The following is a 27,950-nucleotide window of genomic DNA, read 5'->3' on the forward strand; positions in this document are numbered from 1 at the left end:
ATGGCTGCGCCCTTGGTTTGCATTTTTTCAAGTTCAGATTTTCACGACTAACGAGGTAATTTTCCAACTAAAAAGTTCAAAATCATGTCGACAGTATTTGTGCAGATAGGACAGTGTGGGAATCAAGTAGGTCAAGCCTTATGGAGGAGGATTATGAAGGATGATGAAGTTCACAAAAGGTACTTAAATTCGGAGAGAAATATATTCGGATAGTTTTACCATCCGGTAGTGTGTAATGATAAGTACAAGTACCGAAGTACTGTTAATGTAACTTAATGGAAATTATGTTAACATAATTAAAATATTGTGTGGATCAAGAATTGTTTCTGGGAATAAACATTTATGTTATAAATTGCCAGCACTGTCTTTTTTCCATCTCTGATTTTCAGTCACAGTTTTGTTGCCAATGATGGAAAGTTTAGGTCTGTGGTTGTGGACAGTGAACCAAAAGTTATCAGAAAAATTACAAAGGGGTTGCCATTCAGGTATGTTTCAGAATGATTAACTGAATTGTAGCGAAAAAAAAATCAGCTCAGAGATGTTTATATCTGTTACGGATCTCTGAGCTGAAACGAATCCTGTTCTGAAACCTAACCAGGAATCATGCCAGAAGTCTGTCACTCTATAATTTCATCAAATGAAATGCAATGAACTCACCTTTTACTTTAAAATGTTTCTAATCCATTTTCCTTTTAATCTGGCATAAAATAATCCATGCAACATAATTTGAACACAAGTTATACACACAAGTTTCAAACTGGTCCCCTGTCTGCAATATTTTGTCTGCCATTGCAATTATTGTCACCTGATCAGGGTACTCTTCATTTGAAAACCAATAGGCGATATAGAATCGTTATTTATTGACCTTTTCTGAGTTATGTTTTTATTAAAAATTTTATCGAAAATCGTTATGTTTATGATTAAAATAAATTCATAAATAGGTGAAATTTTGATCTTGATTTTCAAAAATAACCACGTGCTCTGAACTGTTGCATGACATCATCAGTTTCTCACGAGAGACTGTGGAAGATGTTGCGGTTTGATACTGGTTAGTTAACCAAATGGGGTTTCACCATAACTTAATGGACACGACCATCAGAAAATAAAAGGAGCGCCAGTTAAGTTATGGTAGCCAGAACTAACTGAATTGTAGTTATTCTTCACCAGTGATTCTGTAGCCCTGCATATCATTAGCTCGACTATTCATAGAATAGTAGAGCTATTGGACTCGCCCATGCGTCAGCGTCCGCATCCCGATTTGGTTAAGTTTTTGTATGTAAGCTGGTATCTCAGCAACCACTTGTGGGAATGGATTGAAACTTCACACACTTATTCACAGTGATAAACTGACTTACACTGCACAGGTTTCATAACTCTATTCTGCGTTTTTACAAAATTATGCCCCTTTTTTGACTTAGAAATTTTTGGTTAATGTTTTGTATGTAAGCTGGTATCTCAGTAACCACTTGTGGGAATGGATTAAAACTTCACACACTTATTTACTGTGATAAACTGACATACATTGCACAGGTTCCATAACTCTATTTTGTTTTTTTTACAAAATTATGCCCCTTTTTCGACTTAGAATCTTTTGGTTAAGGTTTTGTATGTAAGCTGGTATCTCAGTACTCACTAATTGGAATGGATTGAAACTTCACACACTTGTTCACTGTCATAATCTGACATGCACAAAGCAGGTCCCATAACTTTATTTTGCTTTTTTACAAAATTATGCCCCGTTTTTCAACATAGAAATTTTTGGTTAAGTTTTTGTATGTAAGCTGGTATCTCAGTATCCACTAATGGGAAAGGATTGAAACTTCACACACTTGTTCACTGTCATGATATGACATGCAGTGCAAAGGGTCAATAACTCAACTTCGCATTTTACAAAATTATGCCCCTTTTTCAACTTAGGAGTTTTGGGTTAAATTCTTATATGTAAGCTGGTATCTCAGTACCCACTAATGGAAATGGATTGAAACTTCACACACTTGTCCACTGTCATGAGCTGATAAGCACTATGCAGGTTCCATAACCCTATTTTGCTTTTTTACTAAATTATGCCCCTTTTTTTGACTTTCGTATTCATTCAGTCGACAAGGCTGTTGAATAGTCGAGTGTTGCTGTCCTCCGACAGCTCTTGTTTTTGTACTGTTATTGTCAGGTTTATCTAGGCATTATATTGTGATGTACAGATTTATTCAATACCAAACATTTTCATTGATACTTTAACAATAATGACCACTAAAATTTAACATACAACACTTAGTTAAAAAGCTATGAAAAAACTGTACTATTATATTATAAAGGTAAATAACGATTTATTTCAGATTTAAAATGTTTTTTTTAAGTAATCAGTATTAAATTTTGATATCTTTTTTAAGGGAAGAATCAGTAATAACAGGCAAGAGAGGAAGAGGAACTAACTGGGCTTTAGGTTTGTGGCTTAAGGAGTTTTCTTTTAATTTAAGTTAGAGGAGTTTTGTAATCTTAGTAGAATGTTACATCATGTAGAGGTAGTACTTTAAATTTTCAGTGACAAAAGAACACCCTAAAATGAAGTTAGATTTAAAGACACCGAACTCCACATTTTGACTAAAAAATCATCTTTCTTTAAATTTGAAGTTTGGTCATATTTGAACAGAACAGAACAGAACAGAACAGAAGTTTATTTTTGCTCTAAGGCCACCGGCCCATGCAAACATATTTACAAAACAACAAAATACAAGGCATATGCACATTCATGTACAAGGTAAAAGAAAATGACATATACAAAGTAACAGAAACTGACAAATATCATACACAAAGTAACAGAAACTGACATATATCATATACAAAGTAACAGAAACTGACATATATCATGTATAAATAATATATTAAAGTTTTAGTAACTAAACATTAGACTTCCGTTTCTCAAAAGCATAATATAAGAAAGTAGCAATGGCCTTATCAGAGTTTCATTTTTTGTTGACATCAGAATATTAAAGGTCCAATACTAAGGAAAGTGAACATTTTAATTTCTTTTAAAAAGCACAGAAACTATTTCATTTTATTGGAAAATGAAAGTTGGTATGTAGAAATTCGAAATAAATCGCAGTATATGTACAATAATTTTTCTATGAAGTATGAAGAAAGTTAAAAAGACCTGGGGGGTCATTCTGTCGATTCATTGAAATTTCAACATAATACACATACATTTCTTTGAGTTCCAAAGACCTTCTGTAAATTTTGACCTGCCAATCTTCATTATTTAGTGTCTTGCAGAAGTCTATGCATTGGCTATGAAAAAAATTGCCAACTCACTTTCCCTTAGTAATGGACCTTTAAATTTGTTATGCGTTGGACTACAGTAGTATTTTTTAGGTAAATACATCATTCTTAATTCCAAGTAAAATTCACAACAAAGTAAAAAATGGAACTCATCTTCTATAATATTCTTATGACATTTTCTACACAATCTATTTTCTATTTCTGTTTTTCTATGTCGACCAGTTTCAATCTCAAGATCATGAGAACCTATTCTAAAATTTGTGTACATAAACCTAAATTTCTTGATGTCTAATATATCTAAATACTTTTCATATGAGAAATCTTCTTTGAACATCATATAAAACAACAATTTTTTATTTGAACTAACTGATACATGCCATTCTTGTAGGTAAATATCTTTTAATCTATTTATAAATGTTAATAAAAAGTGTTTTTCTGAATCAACTGATTGGTTTTCCCAAACATATCCAAAACCATGTTTTTGCAGATTATCTCTTACAGCAGATACCCAGTTTTGGTGGCCACTTATATCATCATTATACATCATTAGATAACACATCTTAACTAATCTACTGTTTGGCATTTTTAAAATTTTTAACCAATATTTTATACATCGTTTACATGATTCAATATACAAAGGATATCTGCCACAATCACCAAGTACCGCAGCATTAGATGAATTTTGCCTAGAACACATAAAACGTTTGCAGGCATAATACTGGACACGCTCAAGTTCTTCAAATTTATTTATACCCCAAATTTCGGCTCCATAAAGTAACTGAGGGCATATTTTAGTGTCAAACAGTTTAAAAAATACTGTTTTCTTTAACTGGCCGCAATCATATAAAGACTTTAAAATTGATACAAGAACTCTCTTTCCTTTAATACATAAGTCATGCACCATACTGCTCATAGAAAGTTGTCTTGTAAAAATTAAGCCAACATAACTAAAAGCATTTACAACCTCAAGAAATTTGTTTTTATACATCCATTTTTCATTTTTAGCAAGTGCACCACCATTTTTAAAAACAACAATTTTTGTTTTATTTTCATTCACTTTAAGTTTGTATGTGTCACAGAAATTAGATAAAATATTTAATTGCTTTTGCAAACCAGTAACAGTATCAGATAATAGGGCAATATCATCCGCAAACATCAATGATAAAAGCTGTAACTCAAATGGATGTAACTGAACTCCTCGTACATCACTTGCATCAATATTATGAACATTGGACCTAAGTTTTTGTTTCTACTCTACCTTAAAAATGCCAAATCAAGTAAAAAGCATGCCGCTGTTTGGGAATCCAACAGGAGTCGCTGCGGCAATAATCGTTTTCCTGCACTCTTGTCCACTGCACAGCAATTGTTAAATATAATAGGGTTATTATAACAGTAGCTTGATCTGGGATGCAGTATTTGGCTCGAGTGGATTTTGCCAGATCGGATCTCATGAGGCGTGCAGGTGTCGAGTGTGATCCGACCTGGCAAAATCCACGAGAGCCGAATACAAAGTCCCAGATCTAGCTACTGTTATAATGACCCTTTTATTATATACCTTTACCATTTTGATTCTTGTTTTGTTCTTGAACGAAATCTTCAATGTTTATCGATATTAAATGGAACTTTGTGAAGTTTTTATGTACGCTATTTATAGAAATGTGCCGGGTCATGCATGTTAATGAAAATAGTCCGGCAGCATACAGTACGGAAGGTACAATACGGAATTTAAAAGGTACAATATGGAATTTTTGTCTGTCTGTTCATATTTAATTGTGAAATACAAGCCAATTTTTTACAGAATTTATATAGGTATATAATAAAAAGCTTTATAATTAAGGCAGTTTACTTCCAGTACCACATTACAAACACTTGTCAATTTTTAAATGGAAAAAATCCTGCTAATTCAAATAGATATACATTTGTATATAATAATATTTTTGTGTGTGGCATAAAATTTAACTGCCCTTCATTAAAATTTTATAGAAATCAGGATTGTGGAATTAAAAGCAATTGTCATGATTGAATGAAATATACAGGTTAGTTATTTATAGCCTGCTTGACACCTCAACAACTTTAATTGTTGGAGTACTGTTTAGACACAGAGGAGATGTCACTGTAGAATTTCATGTAAAAACTGACTTGTGGAAAACTACCTCCTCGTAAACATGAAAAATGGCAGAATCAAACAGTTGAATGAACAGTGTCAAAATGAAGCAGTCATTACTCTTGAACAAAAATCAGTTCTGTCTGGCTACTAGTTCCTAGCCAGTACCAGGGTGCTTGAGTATCATATGGTACCTAGGGAGCATCAAGAATTTTGATGTGCCATCGAGTTTCCATGGTGATATATCAGTTGGTTTTTTATAAGATAACCACAGTGATATTGCTGGTGGTCTGGCGGTAACATGCTTGACTGTCAATTTAGGGGTCTGGTATCAAATCCCAATCCAGGCACTAGAAATTTCTGACATGCTCTTGAGTGTATCGCACCCAGCTAAGAAGTCCATACTATATACTCAGCATGTTGATAACCAGACTGTCTTTTTGCAAAGAGCTGGGCTAAGTTAGCCAGACAGGCCTGTATTTGAAAGATTTCTCTCAATCTCTCTGTTCTGGGGGCTTTCTCTTGCTCTATCCATCTGGTCAGACCGCTCTGTGTCTGTACTGGTAGAGGATGAATTTGACTGCTTTTATATGTAAAGCGCCTTTGAACAACATGTTTGTCATGAAAAGGTTGCTATATAAATCTAGTATAGTATCAAAATATGTAACATTTGTTTAACACATGGAATCATGGTCACTTAGGTTATACCATGTTGCCATGGCAGTCAATACTAAAAGAAAGTTAAATTAATTTTTCTATTAACCATTAGGTTACCATGGTCTGAAAAGAAGTGGAGATGACCATTTGTTAGAGGACACATTAGATGCTGTTCGTAAAGAAATTGAAAGGTAAATTTTGAAATACTACGGGTGAACACTAGTGTGTATAACGTCAAACCAATTGCTTATGGATTTAAACCTATGAGAGGAACCTAGATGCTGTCTCTACAGTCCATTACAAAGGTTTGAGTACAGTTTTAATGTTTAGATAGTATTCAAGAGGCATGATACACACTCATTGAATAGGTCAAGGGTCAATAGTCAGAACTGTTGCCTGAGGTCAGAAGGACCTTGGGAATATAGTTTCGATTGTTGGTCCGAAGTCAATTTATTAAGTGTTTTATTACATGACACCAGAAAAAAAATTCATAACTGTTTTCCTAAGTTTTCACTTTAGCCCAGCAAAATTTTAGTGTTGAACTATAGACAGGTCAGTAGCACAAGTTATGTACCAGTCATTTCTAGAGGGAGTGATGTAAGAATAAACATAAGGTTTAGCTAAAGGATGTAAAAAGTCTATTTTTCTGTTGGAGAAACTGTTATTACTTTAATGTAAAAAGTCATACAAAATATGTATGATAGGACTTAAGTTACTGTATAGGTAATCAAATCTGAAACTTATGAAAATATTTTGAAAGGCGATTGATAACTTAAAGGATAAATAGGTAAGAATGGAACAATAATTAAAATGCTTTTATTTATCATATAAACAACTTTACTAACACTTTATTGACATGCCTAATTACATGTACATGTATATAAAAGACGGAAAAATTTTAAAATATAAGGTCAAAATTCACCATGATTTTTTCACTCATAAATTGCTATACTATTCCACTTTTTTTGAATGTCACTCATTTGTGCCACAGAAAGACAAATTGGAATGTGATGGTCAGATTCTGGACTGAACAGTTTGTCACATGTTTTCATTACTTCACATAAAGTGGTGTAGTGGCTATGTACAAAATAGCTTCCTTTTGTTCCTTTTAATTGCCATAGTAAAAAAGGTAGCTTGATTTAAGATGACAAAGTGACAAGGTGAGCTTTTGTGATCGCGCAGCGTCCATCGTCCGTCCGTCCGTGCATCCGTTAGTGCGTAAACTTTTGCTTGTGACCACTCTAGAGGTCACATTTTTCATGGGAACTTTATGAAAGTTGGTCAGAATGTTCACCTTGATGATATCTAGGTCAAATTCGAAACTGGGTCACGTGAGTTCAAAAACTAGGTCAGTAGGTCTAAAAATAGAAAAACCTTGTGACCTCTCTAGAGGCCATATTTTTCATAAGATCTTCATGAAAATTGGTCAGAATGTTCATCTTAATGATATCTAGGTCAAGTTTGAAACTGGGTCACGTGCGGTCAAAAACTAGGTCAGTAGGTCTAAAAATAGAAAAACCTTGTGATCTCTCTAGAGGCCATATATTTCGCAAGATCTTCATGAAAATTGGTCAGAATGTTCACCTTGATGATATCTAGGTCAAGTTCGAAACTGGGTCATGTGCCGTCAAAAACTAGGTCAGGAGGTCTAAAAATAGAAAAACCTTGTGACCTCTCTAGAGGCCATATTTTTCATAAGATCTTCATGAAAATTGGTTAGAATGTTCACTTTGATGATATCTAGGTCAAGTTCGAAACTGGGTCACATGCCTTCAAAAACTAGGTCAGTAGGGCTAAAAATAGAAAAACCTTGTGATCTCTTTAGAGGCCATATTTTTCATAAGATTTTCATTAAAATTGGTTAGAATGTTCACCTTGATGATATCAAGGTCAAGGAAGAAACTGGGTCACGTGCGGTCAAAAACTAGGTCAGTAGGTCTAAAAATAGAAAACCTTGTGACCTCTCTAGAGGCCATATATTTCACATGATCTTCATGAAAATTGGTCAGAATGTTCACCTTGATGATATCTAGGTTAGTTTTGAAACTGGGCCACATGCCTTCAAAAACTAGGTCAGTAGGTCAAATAATAAAAAAACCTTTTGACCTCTATAGAGGCCATAGTTTTCATGGGATCTGTATGAAAGTTGTTCTGAATGTTCATCCTGATGATATCTAGGTCAAATTTGAAATTGGGTCAACTGCGGTCAAAAACTAGGTCAGTAGTTCTGAAATTAGAAAAATCTTTTGACCTCTCTAGAGGCCATATTTTTCAATGGATCTTCATGAAAATTGGTCTGAATGTTCACCTTGATGATATCTAGGTCAGTTTCTAAACTGGGTCATGTGCGGTCAAGAACTAGACCAGTAGGTATAAGAATAGAAAAACCTTGTGACATCTCTAGAGGCCATATTTTTCAATAGATCTTCATGAAAATTAGTGAGAATTTTTACTGTGATGATATCTAGGTCAAGTTCAAAACAGGGTCATGTACCTTTGAAAACTAGGTCAATAGGTCAAATAATAGAAAAACCTTGTGACCTCTCTAGAGGCCATATTTTTCAGTGGATCTTTATGAAAATTGGTCAGAATTTTTATCTTGATGATATCTAGGTCAAGTTCAAAACTGGGTCACATGAGCTCAAAAACTAGGTCACTATGTCAAATAATAGAAAAAACGATGTCATACTCGAAACTGGGTCATATGGGAACAGGTGAGCGATTCAGGACCATCATGGTCCTCTTGTTATCACACTGTATCTGTCTTTTTATGTTTACATAAACTTTATATAGGAATTGTTCATTTTTTGAAATGTGAAATTTGGGTTTAGTATACCTTTAATGTCTTTACAGTTTTGATTTTTTGAATATATTTCTATAAATATTTTGACTTATTCACAGGTGTGACTGTTTCAATGGAATAATTCTGCTACACAGTCTAAGTGGTGGGACTGGTTCTGGTTTTGGTTCCCGGCTTACAGAAATCTTGAGAGACCGGTACCCAATGCATCATCTGATGTCATGTGTGTTTGCCCCTCATGCCAGTGGAGAGAGTCCATTACAGCATTATAACGCTTTGTTAACACTGGCTACCTTACAGAGGTAAATGTATCAACAAAAATGCGATGTTTTGAAGTTTTTAAAAAGGCTTGCATTTAAGAAATAATTTATAGCAAAAGAGTGCTTTAACACTATTTATGCATGATGGGTGGTTATACGTCGGGCGTAATAATTTCACGAGCCCGAGTGAAATTATTTGTACGACATATTACCACCGGAGTGTATAAATAGTGTTAAAACACGGTTGTACTATAAATTATTTTGATTCTAATATGCCCTTAATCTAAAACAGTAGATAAAATATAGAAGCGCTCTTTCTAAGTCGCAACAAAAACTTTGACGTCACCGCACGTTAACATGACGTCATTCTAGCGTAAGAGTGTTTTAACAGAGACAAGCATATTACAATTTACTAATAACGCAGAGATATTATAGTCGCATTCTTGGGTACTGCTACAAAGTTTTTTAGTTTATTAAGCACTTCAGTTTAATCAATAGTTTTTAATACATCATAGAACCACAGACTGTGTAGTACTGACACACAATGATGATGTGTTACATCGTGTACAGAAGAAGAAAGGGCAAGAGAGTATATCATTTGCCAACCTGAATGAGGCCATTGCGAGCCACCTGTCAGGAATCTTCCTTCCCACCGAGTCTCTGATGACAAGAAGGTACATTAATTCAACTTTTCAGATATTTATCAAGATTAGTCCTGCCTTCAAGGTTACTAAGCATGAAAAAGTACTGTAAAACTCTGATGTAACAAATTGTGGATATGTTATAAAGGAAGAGTTTTTATGGCTTCAGTGTTGAAGACCCTGGAGTCATAGTATTTAAACTTTCCATCTGTTGGTCGGCCCATACTTTAAACTTTCTTATGCAGTCAGCTCCTCCATTTACATCAAATTGAAATGAAACTTGGTATACATCATCATCATGATGAAGTGAACTATTTTAAGAACATCATTTGGACTAGCCCTTGTGTTGGCATTGCTTCCCTGATTTGGTTAAGTTTTCTGTGTGAAATTTTTTGTTAAGGTTTTGTATGTAAGCTGGTATCTCAGTACCCACTAATGGGAATGGATTGAAACTTAACACACTTGTTCACTGTCATCATCTGACATGCACTAAGCAGGTCCCATAACTCTGCTTTGCATTTTTTCAAAGTTATGCCCCCTTTTTCACTTAGAAGTTTTTGGTTAAGTTTTTGTATGTAAGCAGGTATCTTAGTATCCACTAATGGGAAGGGATTGAAACTTCACACACTTGTCCACTGTCATGAGCTGATAAACACTATGCATGTTCCATAACCCTGATTCTTACTTTTACAAAATTATGCCCCTTTCTCGACTTGTATTCATTCATTTGACAAGGCTGTTGAATAGTCGAGACAGCTCTTGTTGTTTGAGTTTTTGTATGTAAGCTGGTATCTCAATACCAACTAATGAGAATGGATTGAAACTTAACACACTTGTTTATTGTGATGATCTGACACAACTTCACAGGTTTCATAACTCTGCTTTGCATTTTTACAAAATTATGCATCTTTTTCAACTTTTAAGTTTTTTATGGAAGCTGGTAGATCTGTATCCACTAATTGGAATTGATTGAAACTTCACACTAATTTGAAAGGATTGAAACTTCACACACTTGTCCACTGTGATGAGCTGACATACTTTGCACAGGTTCCATAACTCTCTTTTATATTTTTTTTTAAATTGTGCCCTGTTTTTAGCTCACCTGTCACAAAGTGACAAGGTGAGCTTTTGTGATCGCGCGGTGTCCGTGCGTCAGTGCGTCCGTAAACTTTTGCTTGTGACCACTCTAGAGGTCACATTTTTCATGGGATCTTTATGAAAGTTGGTCAGAATGTTTATCTTGATGATATCTAGGTCAAGTTCGAAACTGGGTCACGTACCATCAAAAACTAGGTCAGTAGGTCTAAAAATAGAAAAACCTTGTGACCTCTCTAGAGGCCATATATTTTACAAGATCTTCATGAAAACTGGTCAGAATGTTCACCTTGATGATATCTAGGTCAAGTTCGAAACTGGGTCACGTGCCTTCAAAAACTAGGTCAGTAGGTCTAAAAATAGAAAAACCTTGTGACCTCTCTAGAGGCCATATATTTCACAAGATCTTAATGAAAATTGGTCAGAACGTTAACCTTGATGATATCTAGGTCAAGTTTGAAACTGGGTCACGTGCCATCAAAAACTAGGTCAGTAGGTCAAATAGTAGAAAAACCTTGTGACCGCTCTAAAGGCCATATTTTTCATGGGATCTTTATGAAAGTTGGTCTGAATGTTCATCTTGATGATATCTAGGTCAAGTTCGAAACTGGGTAACGTGCGGTCAGAAACTAGGTCAGTAGGTCTAAAAATAGAAAAACCTTATGACCTCTCTAGAGGCCATATATTTCATGAGATCTTCATGAAATTTGGTCAGAATATTTATCTTGATGATATCTAGGTCAAGTTCGAAAGTGGGTCACGTGCCATCAAAAACTAGGTCAGTAGGTCAAATAATAGAAAAACCTTGTGACCTCTCTAGAGGCCATATTTTTCATGGGATCTGTATGAAAGTTGGTCTGAATGTTCATCTTGATGATATCTAGTTCAGATACGAAAGTGGGTCACGTGCCTTCAAAAACTAAGTCAGTAGGTCAAATAATAGAAAAACCTTGTGACCTCTCTAGAGGCCATATTTTTCTCGAGATCTTCATGAAAATTAGTGAGAATGTTCACCTTGATGATATCTAGGTAAAGTTCACACCAGGTCAATAGGTCAAATAATAGAAAAACCTTGTTACCTATCTAGAGACCATATTTTTCAATGGATCTTCATGAAAATTGGTCAGAATTTTTATCTTGATAATACCTAGGTCAAGTTCAAAACTAGGTCACTATGTCAAATAATAGAAAAAACGACGTCATACTCAAAACTGGGTCATGTGGGAAGAGGTGAGCGATTCAGGACCATCATGGTCCTCTTGTTTACTTTAATATTAATTCCATTGACAATACTGTTGAATAGTCAAGCATTGCTGTCCTGAAACAGCTTACCTGGTACTATTTTAAACTGTGAATAAGGACTACCTACATGTTAAAACCACTTCGGATCACTCAGGAGTGGTTGCTATAGGATACAGGTTTTACAGTCTAATGAAACAAGTATGTTAATTCTATTTTACAGTGCATACAGTCTTGGAATGGAACCATGGGAGATGATTAGATCAGTGAGTCCGATGCCAAACCTGAAATTTGTACAGATAGCTCAGTATATGAACAGGTAATGGTCAGGCCATGCTACTGATTTTTTCCATAGGCTTCAGTTATAAGAAATGGCACTGTAACATACCACAAAATTGAGAGATGACCATAAAAATATGATTCATTCAATGTGTTTATCCAGGAAATTTTTTTTTTTACAATTTTTCATCAGACAAACCTACCCCTTTTATTGAATGGCATTTAGAGGCAATTTGGGCTCTGACACCTTCTATAGATTCTAAAATGACAAAAAAAGCACATATGTAAAATATTGCGAATTTCACAGAAAATATTGTATTGCTTGATTCTACTCGTTATTGTAAACATTACCTTTTTTCATCCAGTCAGCTTACGTCTCGTTTGCTCATCTGATTTTTTTTTTTAAAGTTATGAGTTGGCATCAGAGTTGGTGTTGCCTGGTTAAGTTTTATGTTTAAGTCAGCTTTTCTCCTAAACTATCAAAGCTATTGCTTTGAAACTTAACACTTGTTCAACATCAAAAGCTGACTCTGTACAGCAAGAAACATAACTCCATTCTGCTTTTTTGCAAGAATTATGACCCCTTTTGGACTTGGAAAATATCAGATTTCTTGGTTAAGTTTTATGTTTAGGTCAACTTTTCTCCTAAACTATCAAAGTTATTGCTTTGAAACTTGCAACACTTGTTCACCATCAAAAGCTGATTCTGTACAGCAAGAAACATAACTCCATCCTGGATTTTGCAAAAATGATGGGCTCTTTTGAACTTAGAAAACATCAGATTTCTTGGTTTTGCGTTTAGGTCAACTTTTCTCCTTAATGATCAAAGCTATTGCTTTAAAACTTGGAGCAGTTAATCGCCATTAAAAGCTGACTCTAGGCATGAAGGGGGCAATTAGCCGTATATGCCTCCGTGGTCCACTCGAATGTAGTCCATATCAATATATAGTGCAATTTTCCCGCCTAGTAAAGGCCATTTTCATGCCAGATATAAGCTTTATTGATGCTTGATCATAAAAATGAATGATGATTTTAAGCTACATTATATGCTTCAAAAGTTGATTTGAAGCTGCCTTGTAAAATGAAAGTGAAAGTAGGTATTTCCTGATGTCTACCTACGCAATATTAGCGTTTTCATCACATGTCTCAGTCACGTGACCATGGTTTCACTGCATTATGGTCAACCCCATATTTTCTGGGTATATTTTGACTGCCTAAAGACAGACCTTCAAGACAAGGGTGGTCTCACAGGAAGTGATAGGCTAGAAATCTTGATAAAAATACGTTATAAGTTGTTAATTTTATATAGAAAATAGTAGCGGAGGCATTTAATACCATCATACCTAAAATGAAAAATTCGCACTTCGTGAAAATTGCTTCAACCGATGTAAAACTGGTACTTTCTGATCAGAATTGAGCAATAAGCACCATTTTAAGACAAACGTGGCATATCAGTTGCATATTTTGGGCAAATTTGAGATTTTTTGCGGAAAGTAGGCAAACTTTTTTTGCAGGTGTGGACTGTCTGTCTGAATGGTGCATATTTCCGACAGTAGCCATTCTTTCAAACTGAAAGTTGGCAAAATTGTTGACAATTGACTTACGTACAATAATTGACTGCAACAGAACGATTTTGAAAACTTTGGTATTTCTTATAGGCATGAAGGGGGCAATTAGCCGGATATGCCTCCGTGGTCCACTCGAATGTAGTCCATATCAATATATAGTGCAATTTTCCCGCCTAATAAAGGCCATTTTCATGCCAGATATAAGCTTTATTGATGCTTGATCGTAAAAATGAATGTCCGCAGATGATTTTAAGCTACGTTATATGCTTCAAAAGTTGATTTGAAGCTGCCTTGTAAAATGAAAGTGAAAGTAGGTATTTCCTGATGTCTACCTACGCAATATTAGCGTTTTCATCACATGTCTCAGTCACGTGACCATGGTTTCACTGCATTATGGTCAACCCCATATTTTCTGGGTATATTTTGACTGCCTAAAGACAGACCTTCAAGACAAGGGTGGTCTCACAGGAAGTGAAAGGCTAGAAATCTTGATAAAAATATGTTTTAAGTTGTTAATTTTATATAGAAAATAGTAGCGGAGGCATTTAATACCATCATACCTCTAGACAGCAAGCACCATAAATCCATTCTGCTTTTTGCAAGAATTATAGCCCCTTTGGACTTAGAAAATCATGGGTAGGACAATATTTCTATTATATAGAGACAAAATAATCAGATGAGCATTTGCACCCGCAAGGTGGTGCTCTTGTTGACTCTTGTGGGTGTTTCTACACCTTTTTATCCAATCCAAATCTATGTCTTAATAACAACATCTGGCCTTTTAGGAAAGTTGGGTCTTGTACTGTGAAATCATTAATATTAGTTGGCAACTGAATTTCAAGGATTTCACGGCTGCATGAATCCAAGAAATCTACTCTCAATTTATTCACAATGGTCATTTTGGCCCAAAGCACTAGTTTTGTGCCCACAAAATTGAATGATTTTATGGTAAGTCATGATTTTGTATTTATGTTTAATAGGAATAAAGAGATCTTCATCATGATATTTAATTATATTGACGACAAATAAACCTACTTTTCCATTTGTTGAAAGAATGACGTACACCATGTAAGTGATCATTTGTTACTTGGAAATGTTTGCGATTTTTGTGAATGGGAAATACTTGCAAAATTAAAGTGACATAGTTTGTGCCAAATATACATGTAGTACAATTGTTTTAAGATAGAGAAGACTCTTACATGTTTAGTTAAATTAAAAAACACATTTTGTCAGTAAAGTTTAACAGTGTCTTGGTGAAAAAGTGATCAGGAATGCAAAATTTGACTGCAGTTTTCAAATTTAACTCTTTTTCAAAACACTTGTGGTAGTAAGAAATCCAGTAAACAGTCACTGAATTTTTTTAATCCCCCACCACTTTTTCAAATTTAACTCTTTTTCAAAACACATGTGGTAGTAAGAAATCCAGTAAACAGTTGCTGAATTTTTTTAATCCCCCCACCACAAGTTGTGGGGGGTAATAGGAATGGTCTCTGTCCATCCTTCCGTAACATTTTGTGTCCACTCTGTATCTCCTAAACCCCTTGAAGGATTTTCATGAAACTTGGGTCAAATGATCACCTCATCAAGATGATGTGCATAACCCATGAGTCAGCCATGTCGGGTCAAGGTCACAACTCAAGGTCAAAGGTTTGAGGCTACCATTTCGTGTTCGCTCTGCATCTCTTAAACCTCTTGAAGGATAATTATGAAACTTGGATTAAATGATCACCTCATCAAGATGATGTTCAGAACTCATGAGTCAGCCATGTCGGCTCAAGGTCATGGTCACAACTCAAGGTCAATGGTTTAAGCCTTCCATTTTGTGTCTGCTCTGTATCTCCTAAACCCCTTGAAAGATTTTCATCAAACTTGGGTCAAATGATCGCCTCATCAAGACGATGTGCAGAATTGATGAGTCAGCCATGCCAGCTCAAGGTCAAGGTCACAACTCAGAGTCAAAGGTTTGAGCCTTCCATTTTGTGTTCATTCTGTATCTCCTAAACCCCTTGAAGGATTTACATTAAACTTGGGTCAGATGATCACCTCATCAAGAACTCATGAGTCAGCCATGTCAACTCAAGGTCAAGGTCACAACTCAAGGTCAAAGGTTTGAGCTCTGTATCTCCTAAACCCCTTTTAGGATTTTCATGAAACTTGGGTCAAATGATCACCTCATCTAGACGATGTGCAGAATTCATGGGTCAGCCATGTCAGTTCAAGGCCAAGGTCACAGCTCAAGGTCAAAGGTTTACCCTTTCACTATCCATACCAGTGGTGGGGGATTTAGCTGTCTTTCAGACTGCCTTGTTTTAACACAAGTGCAGCCTGATCTTGGTCTACACTGGTCAAAAAGGCAAAATCACTTGCCACCAGCAGGCTAGAGGTTAATGATTTTACAATAGTTTTGCTCTTTTCAGTAAAATGAGTTGGTCAGATCTGCTTGGTAAACTATCGGCTACAATAAGGAAGTACGACAGCTCGGGAAAACCTGTATCCTTTTTGTGAAATTGCCCAATATTTCTCCAGCTGAGATAGTGTTTTATTTTAGCAACCAACATTTAAATTAAAAAAAAAGATCTCGTGTTTTGTGCTACAGTTTTCTCTGTTTCTGGTTAAATTGAATTTTAATATGTAGTAATGAAAACAACAGATTATAGTCTAACATAGTACCACTTACTATGTGACTCCAACTACGAGGATCCTAAAAAGGCATACCCCAATATAGGTTCTATCCTTTTGTTCTGGTGTGTTACCGACTTAACATACGTCTGAGGCAGAACTTAACCTAATTGTTTTTTATCGACTTTAATTATATATTTTTACATCTAAAGGAATTCCGTAGACAGATAACAACCATTTTTTAACACAAATATGGCTCGCTATTTAATTTGTTGTAGCGAAATATGCTTTTTTTAACTTTAATTTGTCAAGGTTTACTTTCAAAACAGAAAGATTTTTATTCTTAACCTGCATAGTACAGTAGTTTAGGCAATATTTGTGTGGCACGGGGAGATACCACAGGAGGTTTCCAGCTTCACGTAGGTGCCCTGGAGCCCAAACTGAAACAAGCTTACAACTGTGTCAACTGGAATCCATTCCCAGTCGACTTCTGGACAGGTAAGCTTCAAAATTGTTACCACTTCAGTTAAACACCGATTGCTCAGTCACAAGGGAGTGGCCAAAATACACAAGTAATCCATGCGCAAGCAAGCCGATGTTCTTAAGACATCAATGCTTGAGCAGGTGGTGTCTCACTGTATACCACTCTAAACAAGCATTAGCTTTCCTGCTTGGCTCAATATGGAGAGCAAAAATTTATGGATTGCAGGGTCGCGAGTCCTCAGGCTAGATGTGTGTTCTCTTCAACAATTTGATAGACTGCATCTGAAATCATTTGTCCTCCACCGCCGACTCATGCGGGGAAGTTGGCAGTTTTTTGTTTGTGCTGGTACAGAATCCAGGAAAACTGGTCAGGTTAACTGCCCGCCATTACATAAATGAAATACTGTTGAAAAGTGGCATTAAACAAACAAAACTAAACTTTTTTAGCTCGACTATTCGAAGAATAAGTAGAGCTATCCTACTCACCACGGCGTCGGCGTCGGCGTCACACCCTGGTTAAGTTTTTCGTACCAGTCCACATTTTGACAAAGTCTTTTGAGATAAAGCTTTGAAACTTTCAACACTTGTTTACCATCACCATGTCCAGTTATAGGCAAGAGTACATAACTCTGTCAAGCATTTTGACTGAATTATGGCCCCTTTTGACTTAGAAATCTTGGTTAAGTTTTTCGTACCAGTTCATATTTTGACAAAGTCTTTTGAGATAAAGCTTTGAAACTTTCAACACTTGTTTACCATCACCATGTCCAGTTATAGGCAAGAGTACATAACTCTGTCAAGCATTTTGACTGAATTATGGCCCCTTTTGACTTAGAAATCTTGGTTAAGTTTTTCGTACCAGTTCATATTTTGACAAAGTCTTTTGAGATAAAGCTTTGAAACTTTCAACACTTGTTTACCATCACCATGTCCAGTTATAGGCAAGAGTACATAACTCTGTCAAGCATTTTGACTGAATTATGGCCCCTTTTGACTTAGAAATCTTGGTTAAGTTTTTCGTACCAGTTCATATTTTGACAAAGTCTTTTGAGATAAAGCTTTGAAACTTTCAACACTTGTTTACCATCACCATGTCCAGTTGTAGGCAAGAGTACATTACTCTATCAAGCATTTTGACTGAATTATGGCCCCTTTTTGACTTAGAAATCTTGGTTAAGTTTTTCGTACCAGTCCACATTTTGACAAAGTCTTTTGAGATAAAGCTTTGAAACTTTCAACACTTGTTTACCGTCACAATATCCAGTTGTAGGCAAGAGTACATAACTCCATCAAGCATTTTGACTGAATTATGGCCCCTTTTGACTTAGAAATCTTGGTTAAGTTTTTCGTACCAGTTTATATTTTGTGTAAAGTGTTTGACATATGGCTTTGAAACTTTTATATCTTGTTCAGTATAATAGTCTCTATCAATAGGCAAGAGTACGTAACTCTCTCCTCTTTTTTGGCTGAATTATGGCCCTTTTTGAACTTGGAAACTGGTTCTGTTTTGTATATGTCCATGTTTTGTCAAGACTATTTGACATATGTCTTTTAAACTTTAAACACTTGTTTATCATTATGATTTCCATCTCTAGGCAAGAGTACATAACTCTGACAACTATTTTGACTGAATTATGGCCCTTTTTGGACTTTCAAATTTGTTCAGTTTTTCTTACAAGTCAGCGTTTTGTCAAAACTATTTGAACTGTGGCTTTGAAACTTTTAACACTAGTTTATCAACATGATTTCCATCTGTAGGCAAGAGTACATAACTCTGTCAACTATTTTGACTGAATTATGGCCCCTTTTGGACTTGGAAATTAGTTAAATTTTTCATATAAGTCCATGTTTTGCCTAACATATAACTTAACATATTTGCCATCATGGTCACACATTGCCATTTAGTGCAAGACTAATCGAAATCCACAAATACAGGAACATTTTTTGTTTAATCCATTTTTTTGTTTAGTCTGAAAATCTATGGAAATATTTTGACCTCATTCTTCAATCAATTCTTCGAATAGTCGAGCGCACTGTCATCCGACAGCTTTTGTTTGAGGGGTGGTGGGGGAGGGGCTATAAAAATAGAATTGATGTCAGTATAGTGTTATACAGTTACACTGTTTTTATTGCATATCTCTTGCACCTTTGTATCTTTTAGCAGAGAAGCCTTTACTTCTTTATTGGAAATTTGTTTAAAGTAAGGTTTTATTTAAAACAATGAAGATAAATTGAACTTTTTTGTTTCACAGCTAAACCAAACAACTGTGGATCTAAGAATTCTGCCAGTTTAACAGTGGCAGGAAACAGTTCATCTATAACTGAATACCTAGAAAATGTTCTTGAAAGGTCAAAGGTCATGTATGACGCTGGAGCATATCTACACTGGTACTGGAGACATGGGGCTGAAAAGGTAAGTTCTCCATTGAAATGGGACATGATAAGTATCTCTTTGTTGCACTACTTTTTGTTGCACTATAATCGTGTAGAAGACCTCCGACTCCAAACCTGATTGTACCAAGGAGAGGGTTTGATTACCCCCCCTTGATCGTTTCAGCCAACTTTCTATTCTAAATAAACTATATCAGAGATGAAGATTCTTTTAAATGTCCGTTATAACAGTTTTATAATTCTCAGAAGTTAATTTTTGTTCCTGAACTAGCCAGTATGAAAAACAGAAAACTTTACTTTTGTAAATATTTTCAGGAAACATTCGAAGATGCCTTTGAAACACTTGAAACAGTTGTTGAAGATTATAAGACAGCTGTTAAATGACCTATCACAGTTTTAACTTCAAAATGAGGGATGTGAAAACTTGAGAGCTCCGCTTGTGCTCAGTCCCCGAAGGGGTGTGAATAGCTGCTCAAGAAACAGGATTACACAGCGGCGGTTCATGGACATCACAGGGTTGACTGTTTGGGCAGCTTCAGTGCCCTTCTTCGAAATTCGTGTATTTTGTCATTACTGTTTTTGACGATTTCCAGATTTCGACGGAGAAAGTCTGCAGAAAGGTTCATTCATAAAATAAAACTGTTAACTGCTTCTTACCCCAGCTGGCTTAAAGTTAATAATAATACATTTCTGCATGTTGTCAGGCCGTGTTGACCATGTGCTTGTGCTTAGAACTGAACATAACAAACTAACAGTTGCACACTATTCTGGCAAACTAAACAACATTTTGAGTTAAATTTCAGAAAAGTGTTCCACACAACGCAATACGGACTTTAACATAAAAAGCAAATCATATCAGATGCATAACTTTATTCAACAAAACACATTATTTTAATATAGTTACTATGTTTTTTTATAATCTATCGCACGTCTTACATGATCACGTAATATACAAGTATACAATAAATTACAGTGATATTTATAGCTTTGAAATATTCCTTCTGTTTTTTGTGTGGTTTTTTTTTCTGTTAACTACAAGACAATGACAATTTCTGACTGCTTACACTTATAATATAAGACAATGGAGATATTGCAGTTTAAATAGCTGTATGTATACACATGGCTATGTACAAATCTACCATGAACTTCCATATCAATGCCACCTGGCCATTAGATTTTGCAACCAAGAGGAATAAAAAAAAATTTAAATCAAGCAAAACTGGTTATTACATTTCTATATGAACTTTAAAGTAGCAACTACAGGGTATGTTTAAAATGGTACCACATGGAGAACTGATCATTTCATGTTCTACGTGTACTATAAACGCAGAAATTTTTACAAAGGTTTAATTTTCACTATATTCGCGAGGCCCTACATCTCGTAAAAATTAATCCTCGCGTAAATATTCCCTATTAGAATAATTCAAATTCAACAATTTCGCGAATATTAAACCTCGCAAACTTATTCGAATTTTCTAAATCGTGAAATTTTAACCCCGCAAAAGTATGTGCTTTTACAGTATAATCAAAGTCATTTTTGAGATGCATCGTCTGTGTAAAAACAAGATTTTAATTTTATTGTTCCGACAGATAATTACCTGAAATCGTTAAAAAATAGTTTTTTTTTTTGGTCAAAACGTGTTTAAAGTTACAACCTTCAATAAAATAAGCAAATATGAAATTAATTAAGACCAGAACCACTTATAAAGCGATTCCCTATGGCAAAAAAACTCACATTCACAATGAGAACAAACAAAAATTCTGAAAATAAAACACACATCATAACGGTTTCTACAAACATTATGATTAACATCAAAGAAAAACAAACAAAAGTTTATAACACACTGAGTATGTTACAAATGAGATTGACTGATTTTAAATGTATAGATATATGTGCAACTTGCTGATTATAATACAATGTACACATAGCACATTTAACATTTTTCATACATAAAATTGTAAGTTTTATGAGACAGTCTATGGGATTAAAACCATGAAAATCCATGAAATTGTTGAATTATTATGCTTATAAATTAGATAAAACAGAACAAACAAAATTAATGAAAACATAAACATAATTTAATAAAATTAAAGCAAAATTATTTCCAAGATAATCAGTTTTATAAAGCAGACTATTAGAGAGAGATTAGAGAAATCAAATTAATTTTGCTTACCGGTAATTACTTGTATATGCAGTAAAACTGCTGAGATGTAATGTAACTTAAAGCTTTGAGTTTTGTTAGAATTTTAATGAAATACAAATGAAATGTTTCTACTGTTTTGTCAGACTAACCCTTCAGTGTTATTTTTGGTTGCGGAAATCAAAGTACTTCTAGTTAAAACAACAGATTTTCTGGTATAAGAATATTTAAAAACCCAGCCTATGTTCATAAAACATTTTCAGGCAAAATTGCATTTGGTAATGAAACTTTATTTTTCATTGATATGCGCCTTAAATGTTAATTTCCAAGATTTCAGTACTGATGGTCAGTCTCAACCAGAATTTGATCTTTGAAGTTCTTGTAAAATTTGCTGTCAAAGACTGAAAAGTGTTTAGTGTACAGGAGGCCAGATGTAAATTATTTTGATTTTTCTTTTTCTGAATATACTAAGACCTCCAATACTACCTATAAACTGTGAGATCATAGAAAGGAAACTATGCCATTGGCCAGTTTCAAAATCGTACTTTGAAACAACCAATCGGGAACAGATCAGTCTTATGAAATGCTACCAGCCCATTGGTCGATTTCAAAATTGATGTCACAAACAACCAATGAGATGACAGAATTCAGAAAATGGTCTTCAAACTCAGTTTTATACACTTAAACTTGAATGCTAGGACATGGGTATGTGTTACCATCAAAACAAATACCAGAAATGTTGATTTAATCTTGGTTCAAAACACAGTTAATGAAAGTTATAAATGGTTTTCAACGTATGATATTATGCTCAGTGTAAAATTCTTTGGATTTACCAGCATAGTACAAAGAATATAATGTGTTTATTGAAATGCTAAAGAATAATTATAATGGATTTATAATATGATGAATATAATTAAAAACAAAAAATTTCATTTGATACTATTTATATAAAACAAGTTAACTGTCCAATTATCTTCCTGGAACTGTAGAATTAACTGTCGCACAAACATCAATGAACAGTAAGAACATGGAACCTGGGACAATAAAACGCATTATTTTGTTTACCAGTGAGGCATTCTATGACAAAGAGAATAAGATTTCCATTCCTATTTCATTTTAACTGAACACATACTCATATTACATACAAATGAAAGATCATATAAAAATCTCAGAAACATTTTAAGGAATAAATCCCTTTTTGCTCTGAAAAACAACTTTCTGAGAATGACTGATGTTTTGTATTATCTGAAAGGAATGTGCTTTCATACATCACACATATGACCGGAGGATATTAACAACACAAAATTAATGTGAGTAGATTTTTTGCGATCAAAAATGGATCAACTTGCGCCTGAATTCAACTTTTATGCATATGTTTGTGTGTATTTGTTTCAGATTCACAAAAACTACAGTCTAAATACATAGCAGTATAACTTGTATATACATGTATTTACTGCAATCTGTTTTTCTGTACATATAAATGGATAAAATATAGCTTATTTTCACACACATTTTTAAACAAAGCTTACAAATGAACTTTAAATGTTCTTTTTTGTCCGTAATTACGTTCAAATTTGATTTCGGTGAATGACGTCATTTGTGACGAAGATGTGAATGTAATAAAAAAAGATCTGAAATATGCAATCGTGTGAAATAAATCTGAACGCCTTGAGTCATGCAATTTTCCTTTGCACAACTTGTACAAATATAATAACCTATAAATATAACAATTTTTCTGTCCTTCACCATAATTAACAACTTTCATTCATCACACACAACAGAACCTCACCTAAAGCAGAAAACCCTTAAAACATTGCTTTTCATCCCATCACGAGACTGTTCTATTTCAAGTTTTCCACCGTACTTCAAACATACATTATTTACATATATAAAACTCAGTACAACCTTTCAGTCTATCCATATTAACATCTTGTCTAACAAATTTGTTATGAGACAGACTTCTATGGAGGGTTGTAACTAGAAATTTGAGGTAATCAGTTTCACCAGGGTAATGGAATGGACGCATACTGGCACTCTGCAAGTTCAGTTTCATTATATTTTCTCTGTACGAACTGTGATAACGGCAACAGAATGGCTAAACAGCATAAGTGAGCACTCCATGGCCAAACAGCATAAGTGAGAACTCCATGGCCAGATAGCATAAGTGTGCACTCCATGGCCAAACAGCGTAAGTGAGCACTCCATGGCCAAACAGCGTAAGTGAGCACTCCATGGCCAAATAGCATAAGTGAGCACTCCATGGCCAAACAGCATAAGTGAGCACTCCATGGCCTGATAGCATAAGTGAGCACTCCATGGCCAAATAGCATAAGTGAGCACTCCATGGCCAGATAGTACAAATGAGCACTCCATGGCCAAACAGCATAAGTGAGCACTCCATGGCCAAATAGCATAAGTGAGCACTCCATTGCCAGATAGTACAAATGAGCACTCCATGGCCAAATAGCATAAGTGAGCACTCCATTGCCAGATAGTACAAATGAGCACTCCATGGCCAAATAGCATAAGTGAGCACTCCATGGCCAAATAGCATAAGTGAGCACTCCATTGCCAGATAGTACAAATGAGCACTCCATGGCCAAATAGCATAAGTGAGCACTCCATGGCCAAGTGACTGCAGAACGGCCAAATACCTAAAATGACTGCAAAATGGCCAAACAGCAGAACTGAATATGCAATCAAACAAAAATTACAGACTGCCAATAGCAGTACACTAACTTAATTTATAAAACAACAGAATTATAGTGTTAACATAATGAATATTCAGAACTACTTTCTCGGCAATATATGACCATTTTGTGTTGATTTGCCGTAAAACCCACTCACTCTCTCAGAACTACTTCCCAAAGGACTTGATTAACCCTAAAACTTTCATTCTGCAATTATAGACAGGATTTTGTCATCTGCATCCCCAATAAAAAAGCAGGGGTTATAAAAATCGCACCTTTCCTCATATTTTCAGGTGCACATTCACCACATATCTTATAATATTCATAATTATTACCTGATCTAAAACGTCATGGTATTTCACAACAACTTTAATGTGTAAAAATTAAACTCGATAAAAACAGTGAGATAGTAGTCTATATGGATATTTTTAATAATCACGCTTACTTTGGAACTGAAATATCGATCTGACACACCTTTTCTAAAATCAACATATGTTATACATAAATTGGATTTTTAGACTAAAATATACTTGCGAAGTCTAATTTGTACAAATACCCATAAAATATAAATAAAAATACTATCCACAAATCCATCAAATATTCATTCCAACATTTTTACGTGAAATATATTTACATAAAACATAAGGTAAGATCTACTGCATTTTAAAATGATTGAAAATGTATAAGAACCTTAAAACTGATCGAATCTAAAAATAACATTCCATCCAGATAATATACTGTTCTGAGTGTTCAATAACCTTAAATTAGGATGAAATATGTATTGAACAACGACAAAATCACATTTTTTACCCAAGTAAAACACTTACTCAAATTGTTTTTAGTTCAAGTAACTAATAAAAAAGTGACATCCTAAATCAATGCAGAATTTAGCAGTAGCATAAAAAATACAAATTTTGTTTTACTTTTGTTTCAAATCAAACAAATAACTGAACAAAATACCTAGGTCCTAACAATTATTAATGTGATACTTGCTGGTCTGTATATAGACTGAGAGTGATTTCTTGTTGGTCTATTTTAAGAGACGGCTTAATTATAGAACAAGTCCCATATTTTTGTCTACTGATTCTTGTTGGTCTATATATAGACTGAGATTGATGGTTGTTAACCTATTTATAGATGGAGAGTGACACTTCTTGGCCTATTTATAGACTAAGAGTGATTCTTGTAGTGTGATACTCCTTGGCCTATTTATAGACCGAGAGTGACACTTGGTGGCCAAATTATAGAGACTATTTGCTGGTTTATTTATAGACCAAGAGTGACACTTCTTGGCCTACTTATACTGAAATTTGCAGGTCTATTTATAGACTGAGAGGGAGCATGTGCATCTAATGCCAGTCATGGAATTACAAATAAAACTTTATGCAAGTATATACGTATTAAGTTATGGTGTAATAACAGTAATTTCATGTAAAATGACAATGTGAAATACTAGTATTTGATATCAGGTTACAAAGTGATATATATGCTAGAGGCGTTAATTAAACTTTTTAGTGTTAGTAGTCTTCAACTTGTAAAAGGCCCAGCCTCTCTGTGATATGAATTAAACAGCTGCATAAGGAGATATTTTAAAAGAAAAAGGAAATGAAATAATCCGAAATAACAATTTAATGTCCATGTTGTATTTCTGAGTAAAATTCTGTATAAATCCTTGTGTACAGACCCTGTTTAAACTCATTATGAAGATGTATAAATATACCCTATTCCAAATAAATGAATCAGTGGCAGAAAAAAATGAAGAAAGGGACTATAGTTTTACCCCTTTGTTCAAGACTTGTAATAGTGAAGTAATTGTGTTGAATGTCCATTTTATTATGATATTCACTGCAAACCCAACCATTTTCACTGACTTTTGCCTCCAAATTGTTAATGTCCTATAAAAGGAAAGCTGACAGGCAATGATCAGAATCTAAAAATTGAGTTCTGTAAAATCATTAATATTCATGGACTGTAAAATCTCATTTATATTCATGGACTGTACAATCATTAGTATTCACAGACTGTAGAATCATTTATATTCATGGACTGTAAAATCATTTATATTCACAGACTGTAGAATCATATATATTCATGGACTGTAAAATCATTAATATTCATGGACTGTAAAATCATTAATATTCATAGAGTGTAAAATCATTAGTATTCACAGACTGTAGAATCATTTATATTCATGGACTGTAAAATCATTTATATTCATGGACTGTAAAATCATTAGTATTCACAGACTGTAGAATCATTTATATTCATGGACTGTAAAATCATTAATATTCATGGACTGTAAAATCATTAGTATTCACAGACTGTAGAATCATTTATATTCATGAATAAAAACGTTAAAATTCATGGTTCACTTTTATTGCAAAGCAGCAATAAAATCACAAACTGGTGGAACTAACTGACCATGGATTTTTCCATGAACAAACTATATAGGATAGCATTTCTTAACAAATTCTAAACATGAAAAAAAAAATAAAAAATTTACAAGTCTTCAAATCTAAGAGATGAAACAGTATGAGAAAATGAAATAAATCCATCTTCCCTTGCACAAAACTCGAACATGATTACAGATACTAAAACAAGTTTTATATCACAGATGTCCTAAGTTCTTACACAGGCATGAATCATTGTGAAAACAAAACTAAACACTCAATTAATGTATAATAGTACATCAATGAATTCTTTGCAAATACAGATCAAACAGTGCAAGATTTGCAATTCTTGATAATAATATACATCTATACCCAGGAAAAAACAGTGTTAACTTTAACCGACACCTTAATGACTAAATACCTGCTACAAAGGTAGATATTTCCGTACCTACACAATGAAATTCTTAGTAAATTAACCTCTCCTGAAGATAAACAACTTTTGTAAAAATAAGGCATTTCAGTCTGTCCGGTGCTGTTCAATCTCTGGAAAGGTTACGCTGTATCTTATAGAAGCCACTTTGTTGGTAACAGTTTTTAAGGAAGTGGACCAGTAATAACAACTGACAATTTACTTAAGTTCAGCTATATTTGTGTCCAAAGAATATGGAATTGCATTACCGAGATAGCTGTGATAGTAAATAAATCTCGTATGAGCAGTGATTTCGGTGACAATTAATTAATGAATCTCATATGAGCAGTGATTTCGGTGACAATTAATTAATGAATCTCATATGAGCAGTGATTTCGGTGACAATTAATTAATGAATCTTATATGAGCAGTGATTTTGGTGACAATCGGTAAAATGCCAAAATCATAAATGGAGAAAACGTTACTATAGAGATTTTGTCAAATATCATTACAGGTCCGCTCCCTTAAATCATAAGATATATGCTTCCATCTTGACTGTGTTGTTTATAAAAAAAAAATATGGCAACAAACTTACTAATCATTTCTTAGACTGTTAACAAAGAAATGTTTCAGAACAAGTCACATTATCACTTGAATGATCAACATCTTTGTTTACACAGACACTTTACGTTGCCGACTCTCGCCATCGCTGGGTGGGTCGACAAAGATTGCCGGAGGTTTGATTAGTTCATGCGTGTCCTCTTTGTCGCTTTCTTCTTCATCAATATAAAATGCAACACCTTTCTTAGCCTTGTGTGGATCTTTTTCTGTCGGAGAATGGGGAATGGTGGGTAATCCGTGTGATTCTTTCCTATGACGTTTTTTATGTTTTCTGAAAGACAATGAGCAAA

General features: G+C 34.4%; 2 protein-coding genes across 15 annotated transcripts in view; one reads left to right on the plus strand and one right to left on the minus strand.

Annotated features, from left to right (window-relative positions):
• Nucleotides 1-3: 3 nt before the first annotated feature.
• LOC123538450 (tubulin delta chain-like) lies at nucleotides 4-20,393 on the plus strand. The gene is made up of 11 exons (XM_045322557.2): nucleotides 4-179; nucleotides 390-485; nucleotides 2,388-2,440; nucleotides 6,147-6,225; nucleotides 8,936-9,136; nucleotides 9,610-9,768; nucleotides 12,293-12,388; nucleotides 16,334-16,406; nucleotides 16,892-17,033; nucleotides 19,271-19,431; nucleotides 19,725-20,393. The coding sequence occupies exons 1-11, from the start codon at nucleotides 85-87 to the stop codon at nucleotides 19,791-19,793; spliced, it is 1,224 nt and encodes a 407-aa protein (XP_045178492.2). The 5' UTR covers nucleotides 4-84; the 3' UTR covers nucleotides 19,794-20,393.
• The window catches only part of LOC123538498 (electroneutral sodium bicarbonate exchanger 1-like), a 143,105-nt gene continuing 135,419 nt past the window's right edge, over nucleotides 20,265-27,950 (minus strand). For all 14 annotated transcript variants that reach the window (XM_053530338.1, XM_053530341.1, XM_053530340.1 and 11 more), the window contains one exon: nucleotides 20,265-27,931. In XM_053530338.1, coding sequence (XP_053386313.1) covers nucleotides 27,712-27,931 — 220 coding nt within the window. In that variant the 3' untranslated portion in view covers nucleotides 20,265-27,711. The remainder of the gene's footprint in view (nucleotides 27,932-27,950) is intronic.

Source organism: Mercenaria mercenaria, chromosome 18 (assembly GCF_021730395.1).
Source record: "Mercenaria mercenaria strain notata chromosome 18, MADL_Memer_1, whole genome shotgun sequence".
Classification (NCBI taxonomy): domain Eukaryota; kingdom Metazoa; phylum Mollusca; class Bivalvia; order Venerida; family Veneridae; genus Mercenaria; species Mercenaria mercenaria.